The sequence below is a fragment of the Blastomyces dermatitidis genome (assembly GCF_000003525.1).
Source record: "Blastomyces dermatitidis ER-3 genomic scaffold supercont1.4, whole genome shotgun sequence".
NCBI lineage: Eukaryota > Fungi > Ascomycota > Eurotiomycetes > Onygenales > Ajellomycetaceae > Blastomyces > Blastomyces dermatitidis.
In genome coordinates, this window is record NW_025544777.1 from 5,613,262 (window position 1) to 5,625,653 (window position 12,392).

Genomic DNA, 12,392 nt, shown 5'->3' on the forward strand with positions numbered 1-12,392 from the left:
AAAAAAACATGTAAAGTGACTATATATCAGATCTTAAAATGAAACCATGACTTGAAAAAAATGAGAAAGTGATCTCATTTGATCTCATTTAGTCTCATTCTTGATATAAAGTTACTATTTTTAGATATTTTAAGGTTTTTTTTAGACTATTTTTAATTTTTTAAAAAGTAACACTTTTTGGTAACACTCAAATGAGATTTAAAGTCATTTAAAGCAATAAAAATAATTTAAATTAAGAAGTGGAAATCATGGTCTCATTTGAAAAATGTGACAAGAGTAGACAGTAAGTCCCACTGGGACAGTATGAGACTACTATTTAATGTTAAAACCGTGTAATGAGATCAGTCGAATTGGTAATGAGACTATCAAAAAATCTGATCCTGGTCCCAGACACGGTCACACGGTCAGTCTAACTGTATATGATATGTACATTATTAAATCTGCAGATTGAATCTTTGAAATCAATCAAGTCTGAGAATAAGATTGTATTCTACATTCTACAGCTCTCACACTCAAATATAGCAAGATCATTCTTCAAAGTGCAAGAGAACTCTTACTTTTACAGATAATATCAGATATTAGTTATTAGATAATTTTATATATCAGAGATTCTTCACTTGACAGATCTCTTTCAATCTTCAGATTATATAATTATTAATATATTATATAGAAGCTTCTGTGTCTATTAACACTTTTGCAGTCATCTCTCAATTCTTACTCAAGTGTTTCTTATACATTAACATTTCAGGTCTTAAGGCATTGAGATGAGCATTCACTTCATTCTCACTCATATCTCAGTCAGAAGCCTGCTTTCTCTTGACATTTACAGAATTCAGAGAGTCATCTAATACAGACATCTCTTTCACTTTAAAGACTTTTCATAGAATATCAGTAAGTATCTCTGAGCTCACTGATTCTGCTAGTTTTTTGACTCTCTTACTTCTCTTAACTGTGTATACTGAGTGCAATCTTTTACACTGTGATTTTAACATCTACAGTTAAAGCAAGCTTGATACTCATAACATCAAGATTTTCACTCAGAGAATCTCTTTTTCAGAGAATTCAGTGCTTTAATAATGATATTCAGATCTAGATTCATTGTATCTGAGTGTGTAACTTGTATTATAGAAGTCTAATTATCTGTTCTTCACTGAGATATACTTGATTGCAGTATTTTCTGTTATAATTGACTTATTTATTCCTGTACAATGAGAATATTATATACTTTCTTCACTGTATCTGATTATGAGATTAAGCATTTTCATTTCACTCTCAACTTGAGTGTAAGATCATGAATGAAGATCTGTAAATAGAAAGATGTTAGAAGCTCTTCATTCAATATAAGATAGTATAAGCTGAAGTGTGTGAAGTATAATATAAGATCACTTACTTATCTACACTTAGTGAAGTGTTTGTAACATTGATGTATGAGTGATTAAGACTGTCTTTACAGTTGATCAGTCTGTCAGAACACTTAGAATACAGCCAACCGCTCCACCACGAACTCGCTCGATTTTTCGAATAAGAACCCGCCGATAGATCCATTGAAAAGCCCTCGATCATACGAGCATTTTGACCCCATCGCCGACCGCATACCCCGTGTGGTGGTGGAGTTATCCAGCCAAACATGAACCAGATGTCGTTCGGAACTCCTGCGTGGGATTATCCCCCATTCTCCCCTACCACACCACAACCCCGGGCCAAATTGCCATACAAATTGTAAGGTGAAGAGACCTAGCCATATGCACCAATCTTCTTGATTTTGGAAGATCCCCGATCTGTAGTTGTGGAGATATCTGAGGAGCGACCTCCGCGAAAACCCTGTCCATCTTTGATGTTCCAAAACACCAACACCAAGTCCCACCCTCATACCGCCCTTCCTAATCTGGCCCATCTCCGGCAGAAAAATACAAAAAGATACCTCAGCGATAATATCAAGCACATAACCAACAGCCACTTCTGAAGAGCAACCTCCGCGGTCTGTCTTCAGTGTATCTAGACATCAACGCCGAGTCTCACCCTCGTACCACCTCTCTCAATCTGGCCCATCCCCGATGGAAAAGTACAAAAAGATACCTCAGCGATAATATCAAGTACATAACCAACAACCACTTCTGAAGTGCAACCTCCGCGGTCTGTCTTTAGTGTACCTAGACATCAACGCCGAGTCTCACCCTCGTACCACCCCTCTCAATCTGGCCCACCCCCGACAGAAAAGTACAAAAAGATACCTCAGTAACTGTGCTCAATACATAATCAGCAGACACGACAACTATAAAATCAGTATATCTCAAGGTCTGACTGAGCCTTTGATCCCTGCACAGTGAGATATATTAAATCTAGTTTTAATACCTCAATATTCAATAGATTCTGCAAGAGATTGAGAACAGCAACACTAGATTTCTATTGAATTTGAGAATTAACTCTATATTGATATAATCATTGACAAAGTCTTCTATTTTGAGATATAAATAACCAGTTCCTCTACATCCCGCTGGCAATATTTACATTATTATATAGAAACAGACTTATATTCTCTATAATATCAAGACTCTGAAGAGGGAAAGTCTTGATAGAGAGTATATAGTAGTGCATATCTTAGCAGTTTCTATCTCATTCTTCTGCAGCAGTTAATGCAAAAAAAAAGATCTTAGAAATAGTTTTTTACTTCTCTTGAAAAAGTAAGATGTTTTTCTCTGAGTTTTACACAATATTCTTATAAAGAATTAAAAACAGAGTTATTTTCTGTCATAATTTCATATTCTTTTAAGTAAGAATTACTTTTTCAGTGACTGAAGAGCTTTCATTAATACTTAATTCTTTTTTACACTCTTTATTAACTGATTTAAGTTGCACACTTGTTGTGTGAGGAGAATTGAATAATTTAGAATAAAATTGAATAGTTTTAATCAATTTCTCTGCAAAAAATTGATTTATTTTTTGTCAGTTTTTCTCTCAAAAACTGTCATATCATCTGATTTACTATCAATTGATATCATACTTTTCCTCACTGTATCCCAAGAAAGAGATTGTAAAGATTTTATTGATTTATCTTAAAAATCAATTTTAGTTTATTAGATTCTCTTCAAAAATCTAACCTAGTTACTGAACTAGTGTGAAAAAAATCAGGTGTTTTATACACAAAAGTTCACTATTCTTCTTTTGAAATAGTCTGATCAACTTTTCAATTGAAAACAGACTTAGAAATCTCTTAATTGAAACAGTCTGACCAACTTTTCAATTCAAAAGAGTTTAATAAATATCTCAATTGAATTAGTCTGATCTACTTTTCATTGAGTAAGAATAATGAGTTCAAAAGTACACTCAGTTGATGTGAAAAAAGATGCTTTCTCAAATGCTATTTCTGAGATTGAAATTCTGAAGAGAAGAAAGAAAGAAGAAATAGAGAAACAACAAGTTCTTGAAATACAGAAACTTGAAAAAGCAAGTAAAATTCTTGAAAAGCAGTGTCTGAGTGAGATGAATGAAGAAGTTCTGTTAATTCTTCATACTCAGACTAGACAACTACAGAAAGTGATCAAGTTCAAACTTGGAATTTCAAACACAGTTCAAAAAACTTTGAAAATTTCTAATATAATCACTGACTCTTCTGTTTGCTCTGCTTTCTTTTCTACTTCTTCTTCTTCTTCTTCTTTAAATTAGAAGAAAACATATACTCAAGCAGCTGAATCTGCTGCCTCTAAACCTGCTGTCTCTAAATCTGCTATCTCAAAACCTGCTTAAAATTCTGAGAAAACTGAGAAGAATACTGCTCATACTTCTAGTGATAGAAGAGTGAAGAAAAAAATGCAAAAAGAGAAAAATCTTCAAATCTTCAGAGATAGAAGACTTATTCTCAAAGTCTCAAATCAGGATATATTACAGAGTAATAAGCTAAACTCAAACCTCATTTTCAGAATTAGAAATGAAATCAATCAACAGTTCTTTTCTCAGTTAATGACTGATATTAAAGTTCAAAAACCAGTTATAGCTTCAATTGAGTCATTCTTCTTTGAAAACTCTATCATTCTGACTACAATGTCTGAATTCAGTGCTGAATTTCTTATTCAGAATGAGAATCTCTGAAAATCAGCAGTAGAATCTTTGTTAAACACAACAATTCTATCTGAGAGAGATGAAAAGTGAGACAAATTCATTCTTCATGATATTTCAGTTGAAATTTTTGACTGTGAAGAAGAAATGCTACTTCTCAAAAATGAATTAGAAGAATACAACTCTATTCAACTGAGAAAGAAGCCTGTGTGACTAAATTCAATTGAGTTCAGACAAAGCAGAAGAAATGTCTCTGTTCTAGTATATACAAAGACAATGAAACAGTCAAAGATCTCTGAAGTAAGAGTGACAGGTTTGAAAATGAGAGTTCATGAATACAAAGACTCAAGAATGAATCTCAAAGCTCAAACACAGTATTCAAACTGTCAAAGATATGAACACTTTGCAATCTTCTGTTTCAGAGACTTAAAATGTGCATTCTGTGTCAGAGATCATAAAACTAGTGAGTATAAATGAGAAACATACTCAAAAAGAGGTGAAATATGTTAACACACTCTGCTTAAATGCTCTAATTGCAAAGAAAGACATGCATCTAGCTCAAAAGAATGTATATTCACTTCAAGAACTCAAAAGAACTGAAGAAAAGATGAAGCTCAGAGTAAATCTAGAACTGAAGAGAATAGTCAAGCCAGTAAACTCACAACTGCAAGCTCAAAAAGAAGAAACTCTCAATTATCTAAGTCTTCAAACTTCAATTCTCCAGTGAAATGTAAACAGAATTTGAATTCTCAAACTTCTGTTAAGATTAGAGAATTGAGAAATGACTCTGATGATAAACTAGATATAATGCAAGCAGTTGAGATTTCTACTTTTCAGAACAGTTATAATCTACTATCTAATGATAGTGATTAGATTCTACTCTACTCTCTTTTAGTATGAATATACAACAAAAACAACAAAAAAAGTTTAAAAACTCTTCAAAAATCACATTTATTCAAAATAATGTGAATAGAAACTCAAATTGCATTTATTCTTATCTTTAAATTGCATTTGAATAAAAAGTTGATTTTGTACTGCTTCAGAAGCCGAATTTTGATGCTGAGCAAAAATATATCATTTCTCACTCAAGCTACTACTGCTTTTTATCTCAAAAACCTGAGATAAAGTCAAGAGTAGTGATCTATGAAAGAAAGAGATCAAGATATCAATTTAATCTAAGATTTGATATCATGTCTGACCCTGATATTCTGGTGAGTGACATTATAGATAAAGAAAATGAGTTTGATACTATACAGCTTATAAATATCTATAATGAAAAGTCATTGAAGAAATATAACAATATCTGAACAATTGATAGAGAATTTCTGAATATAACTTCATCAAGAAACTCTATAATTGCAGAAGACTTCAATACACATCATCTCTGATGAAATTCAGAATGTAAGAGAGCAGTGAGAGCTGATAATCTGATTAAATAAATCTTTGAGCATTCAATAGATTTGATTAATAAGTCTGATCAATAAACATTCTTTAAAAAAGGCATGAAACAGAAGTCTATTATAGATCTAATCTTCATATCATAAAATCTAATGAAAAGAAGACTTGTAAACTGATTTATTAATTCAAATAAGACATCAGAATCAGGTTATGAGATTATTCAATTTGATATTGAACTGAGTGAAAAATAAATGAGTGAAAATCCTCTTCTCTCTAATCAGTATAACTTTGAAAAAGCTGATTGAAAAGCAGTTGAAGAAAGCATAAAACTGTTAAAATCTGAGAGACAGAATAAGCTATATTGAAATTCTAGTCAAGATATCTCAAATGAAATACTTAAGAATAGAGTGAAGCTTATTACATCTATTATTCTAACAAGTGTTAGAGATAATATTTCAAAGAGAAAATCTTCTGAGTATTCAAAACCTTGATGAAATGAGAATATCTCATCTAAAAGAAAAGAATTAGCTACTGCTAGAAGAGATTGAAAGAATGATGTAATATCTAATGAAGAGTTCAAAGCTGTCAGAAATGAATATTTTTCAGATATTAAAAGAGCTAAAACAGACTGCTGGAATAAATTTCTTGAAGAAGCACAAGAGAAGGAAGTTTTTAAAGCTTTTAACTATACTAAAACAAGAAGTGTAGCAAAACTTCCAGTCTTAGAATATGAGTTTCAGAATGAATCATATACAGCAAACTCTTTTGAGAAAAAATGTCAAGCTTTTATAAGAATTCTCTTTCAGAACTCATCAGATTCAGATTCAGATTCAGATTCAGATTCAGAGAAAGAGAATATATCACTTCTCAACTACATTGATGAAAATGACTGGGAATGGCCTGATCTTACACAAGATGAATTAGAGTCAGCTATCTTCTCAAGTTCTGTTAAAACTGCTGCAGGTTCTGATTCAATTAATCACTTGATTATTCAGAATACATATTCCTACTTAAAGAATGAATATTTTGAGCTCTTTTTCAATCTCTTGAAAAATGAATATCATTCTGAATGCTGGAGAGAAGTCACTGAAGTGATTCTTACAAAACCTAATAGAAAAACTTCAATTCCTAAGTCATATAGAGTAATATCTCTATTGAACTGCCTAGAAAAGGTTTTAGAAAAGATAATAGCTACTCAACTATCTTTTATAAGCTCTATAGATGATTCTCTTTTATTCAGTGAACAAATGAGAGATAGAAAACAGTGTTCTGCAATTGACACTGTTCTCTCAGTTGTTCATGATATTCAAATAGCAAAGCATGAGAATCTGGTCTCAACTGCAGTTTTTATTGATATAAAAGAAGCATTTAATCATGTTTCAAAGTCAAAGTTAATTCAGACATTGAAGATATTAAAACTGCCACTTTCTCTAATAAAATGAGTTAACTGTTTTATGTCTAAAAGAAGTATACAACTCTTCTTTGATGAAATGAAACAAGACAAGACTGAGATAAAAATAGAAGTATCACAGAGATCTTCAATCTTACTCATTTTATTTACAATATACACTGCATATCTATTTAAAAATAGAAATATGAGAATAGTGCAATCTCTGAGTTATGTGAATGATATTGATCTAGTCTACAGCTCAAAAACTATCAAAGAGAATTTGAAAGTAATTGAAGAAGCTGCAAAGGAAATCTTTGTTAGAGCAGATATTAATCAAATTCAATTTGATATGAATAAAACTGAGTTAATTCATTTCTTTTCTAGATTCAATGAGAAAGAACTATCTCTAACTCTTTTAAATAGAGAGATTAAACCCAGTGTAAATGTCAAATGATTAGAAGTATGATTAAACTCTAAGTTGAATTTTAAATATCACATTCATCAAAGAACTGTCAAGGCAGAAAGACTATTGAATAACATAATCAGACTATCAAATACAGAGAGAGGTCTATTCTTCCAGGCTATGAGACAGTTATATATAGCCTGTATTACATCAGTAGCTGATTATGAAGTTCAAGTTTAGTGAAATAATCAAGGGAATTTCACTGAACTCTTTCAAAGTTTGCAAAACAGAGTCTTGAGAAGAATTCTGAGAGCATTCAAATCATCTTCTATTAAAGCAATGAAAATTGAAGCTTCAATTTCTTCTTCTACTATTAGATTTAAAAAGGTCTGTATGAACTATGCTCTAAGAGTTGTAAAGATGAGCTCAAATTATATAATCAGAGAAAGAGTCTCTTCTTCATTTTTATCAATTAACTCTGGAAATGAACTGAATTGGAATAGATTTCTTGATTGAAATGAAAATAATTCTTTAAAGAAAATGCCTTCTCAACTGTACAGACTATGCTCTCTGATTAAAAATCAATTTTCTTCTTTAAATGTTGAAAAAGTTGATCATGAGAAGTTATCTCTCTGGAGAAAAAAGCTTGAATCTCTTATAGACTTATAAATAAGTGAACTATCAAAAGAGAAAGAATATAAACAGTATTTGAAGAGAATTTCTACAATCAATATAAAAGACTCTATTCTGATTTATTCAGATGACTCAAAAAATAAGAACTTGAATAGATTAGACGCAGGCATTGCTTATACTGAAGATAATATTAATTTTATCTCAGATTTCTGAAATCTAGGCTCTGAATGTGAAGTCTTTGATGCTGAACTATTTGCAATAGTGAAAGCTTTCAAACTCATTGAAATAAAATCTCATAAAAGAGGAAATTGTTTGAAAGAGGCATGGATATTCTCTGATAGTCAAGCTGCTTTAAAAAGACTTAGAAATAGTCAGATTCATAATGATCAAATTAATCTTGAACTGATCTTAAACTCTGTTTTAAAAATTCAAAAGAGAAGAATATTAAAGCTGAGAATTCATCTGCACTGAGTTCCTGCTCATATGAATATTCATGGTAATGAATTGGCTGATTCAGCTGTAAAAAAGAGTGCAGAATTAAGCAGATCTATTCAAAAAATTATGTCCTGGTCTTTTATAAAGAGAAAAATAAAAGAATCTTGTTTAGACAAGTAGAATGAAAGCTGGCAGAAACAAAAGAAGAGTATATATTATTCAAGATTTGAAACAAAACCCAAGTGGAAATCTTATTCAATTAAATGTAAAAAGAAAATATTCTCATCTATAATACAGCTGAAACTAGGACATAGCTATTTCAAATCTTATATACAAAGATTTGATGATAGATTTGACTCAATAGAATGCTCATTCTGCAATACAAATGAGAATCCTGAGCATTTTATAATGCACTGTGCATTATACAATAGTCTCAGAGCCAGATTGAAAGAGAAGTATAATCTAAATCAATTAAATATGAGATTCTTATTCTCAACTGAGACAGGAATTAAATACTTAATAGACTTTCTATCAGAAACTCAAGCAGCTACAAGAAAATGACTAAATTCAGAATTATCTGAATATGAAGAGAAGGAAATCAATCAGATATAGTCTGTTAAAACAGCTATACACTCTCTTTTAATAATTTATTTTGTTATAGTCTCTCTTTACTTTATCTTTTTCTGTATCTTTTTCTTTCAATTTCTTTCTATCTATCTATTTAATGTGTCTATCTTTGAGACTGTGTTCTTTCTCTCTTTTCTTTTGTCATGATATGGTCAAATGGTTTCAAAGTATCAAAGAATGTTAAAACACTGCAATTTGTAAACAGTTTTTGTATTCTGAGCTGGAATTTTCTGATTTTGCATATCTGAAATTGATGAATGTATAATAGTTAACTTTACAGACATAGAAAAAACCCTGAGAACTAAAGTTCTCAGATAGATGTCATAGTCTCTGACTGCATACATCTATAATTGAAGAATAATAATAATAATAAAATCTTCTATATAAAAGATATGAGATAAATCTGTATAATAGTCAGAGAAGAATCTGTAAATTATAAAGAATCTCATAAAATAAGAAACTGAGTGACAGACTCTTTTCTCTTTATGATAACAAGGGATTTTTTCTCACTGAGATTTTTTATAGATGTGAAGAGTTTTTAGTGAGTATCACTGCAGTGCTGAGCTGACTTAATGAAGTCACTCAGTGAAAGACTTCACAGACAAAGTCTTAGAGAGAGAGAAGTATGTAAAAAAGCTCACTTCTTATGAATTCTTTATCTCTATTTCTATCTCTTGCATAATCAATAGAGCTAGCAGCTCTTGACTATACACAACTATATAGACTGGAGTTCATGAATACTATTCACAACTCAGCTTGAATACTATTATATATTTGACCTCTACATTTTATCTTTCTACTGCAAATACTTCTAGTAGTTAACAGTACATATCACGCCAAGCTGCAAACACCCGAATAATCGCCTGCGAGCACTTATTCTTACATTGACTTCAGTGTAATAGAGGCCTGTCATTACATAGATGACAGCTTCTTCATCTTTTATATCACACAGTCAGACTTGCAAGTCAATTTCAAATGCAAACTTGTAAAAGCTTTTATAGATTATAGTTCAATAAGTGGCCTTAAGTGATCACAGCTTAAGAAAGTTTCTTTTCAGTTTACAGATGTCTCTGAAGATCATGTCTAGAGACTCAGTTTGAGAGTGTTTACAGACAGTAAGCATTTCTTGTAGAAAAATAGCTTGATTCTGTGAGAGATGCTCAAGAATGTTCTTCACTAAGATTGATTTATTTGTGAGTTCAGAGAGTTTCTCTGTCACAGATGCAGAGAATGATGTTCTGTAAGTGATTGATAAGTTCTCTAAGACTTCCTCTATGAAAGCTATTCATAGTTCAGATAACTGCTTCTGAGTGCCTGCAGTAGAGTTCATAGAGATTGAAGTATATAAGTTTCTAGTTCTTTCAGTCATAACAGGTGATTGCTGACTGACTGAGCTTGAAATGTAAGAATAAGTGCTCACAGATGATTATTCAGGTGTTTGCAGCTTGATGTGATATATACTATTAACTACTAGAAGTATTTACAGTAGAAAGATAAAATGTAGAAGTTAAATATATAATAGCATTCAAGCTGAGTTGTGAATAGTATTCGCAAACTCCAGTCTAAATAGTTGTGTGTAGCCAAGGGCCGCTAGCTCTATTGATTACATGAGAGATAGAAATAAAGGTAAAGAATCCGCAAGGAGTGGGATTTCTTACATGTTCAAGAAGTGTTGAGTCACTTGAGACAGTATTAACTCTATGCAAACACTGAAAAATGCTCATTCTACATGCAGGAGATTGATTTCTTAGATTATGTTATTAGAGTGAACAGCATTTCAATGAACAGAAGTCAGATCTCTGTCATTGAGAACTGACTGACACCGCGGACATACTGTGAGATGCAGGTATTTCTAGAATTTATGAATTTCTACAGACAATTCATCTATGTATATTCACAGATTACTGCTCTTCTTACAGATCTGTTAAAGAGAAGTGTGAAAGACAGGAAAATAGAACTGTTTATTCTCACTCAAGATACTGTGCAGGCATTTACAGAATTGAAACAAGCTTTTGCAGATATTACAATACTGAATTACTTTAATTCTGACTTATTCAGTCAGTGTGAGACTAATGCATCTGAGAATGAAATCTGTGAAATCTTTTCACAGTTGACACTGAAGGCCTTTCAACATTGAAACAATCAGAGAATAATCATCTCTGAAGAAACAGGCAATGAATTGTCTGTAAGAGAAGGCTTTTTCACAGAGTCTACAAGACACTGTGAATGAAGATCAGTGACCTTCTTCTTCAAGAAGTTATCACTCATACAGAGAAGATATAATACTCATGATCAGAAGATGTTAGTAATTGTTGAATTCTTTAAGATCTGATGACATTATCTTCAGAGTAGTAAGTACTCAGTACAAGTTCTCACTGATCATGCAAATCTGTGTTACTTCTTGACAACAAAGAGCTTGATAGAATGTCAAGCCAGGTGAGTGAAGCTGCTTTCAGAGTATGATTTCTATATCTGATACTGTTCAGATCAGCTTAATCCCGCTGACACACTGTCTAAACAGCTTAATTATAATATCATTGATGCAGAGAAGAATTCTACAAAAGAACCTCTGTCATCACTGTAGAAGAAGCTGGCTGCAGATAGACTGGCCGCCGGAATTATGAATTTCATATTTAATTTCATTTGGTCTGATCTCATACATTTCTTGACGTGAATCCCGCTGGGACTGGCTATCAAAAAAACATGCAAAGTGACTATATATCAGATCTTAAAATGGAACCATGACTTGAAAAAAATGAGAAAGTGATCTCATTTAGTCCCATTTAGTCCCATTCTTAGCATAAAGTTACTATTTTTAGACATTTTAAGGGTTTTTTTAGACTATTTTTAATTTTTTAGAAAGTAACACTTTTTGATAACACTCAAATGAGATTTAAAGTCATTTAAAGCAATAAAAATAATTTAAATTGAGAAGTGGAAATCATGGTCTCATTTGGAAAATGTGACAAGAGTAGACAGTAAGTCTCACTGAAACAGTATGAGACTACTATCTAATGTTAAAACCGTGTAATGAGATCAGTCGAATTGATAATGAGACTATCAAAAAATCTGATCCTGGTCTCAGACACGGTCACACGGTCAGTCTAGCTGCAGAGGGTTGAGGTTCTCTGAAACTCAGAAACAGTGTCAGTCAGATAGCTGTATGACTCAGTATAGAAGGTGAAAGAAAACCCGGATCTCTGCAGAGAACTGACACTGAAGATCATGAGCTTCTCATATCACATCTTACTGTCATTGAATTGATAAAGAATGAAACAGTCTACAATCTTTCAATCTGACTACTTTTGAAATTCATTGATAAGTTATAGAAGGAGAACATCTCTACTGCAGCTTAAATTCAGAAGTTGAAGAAGAAAGAATTCAGTTTAAACTTGAAAGAGACAGGCTCTGAGCAGAACAGTACTGCTAAGAAATCAAGTCACTGATAACTAG

The 12,392-nt window shown here is 31.9% G+C and overlaps 1 protein-coding gene across 1 annotated transcript; it reads right to left on the reverse strand.

Moving 5' to 3' along the window:
• Window positions 1-1,474: 1,474 nt before the first annotated feature.
• On the reverse strand, window positions 1,475-2,036 carry BDCG_16971 (uncharacterized protein; the record flags this gene model as incomplete). Its single annotated transcript, XM_045426148.1, has 1 exon — window positions 1,475-2,036. The coding sequence occupies exon 1, from the start codon at window positions 1,892-1,894 to the stop codon at window positions 1,475-1,477; it is 420 nt and encodes a 139-aa protein (XP_045280934.1). The 5' UTR covers window positions 1,895-2,036.
• Window positions 2,037-12,392: the final 10,356 nt, after the last annotated feature.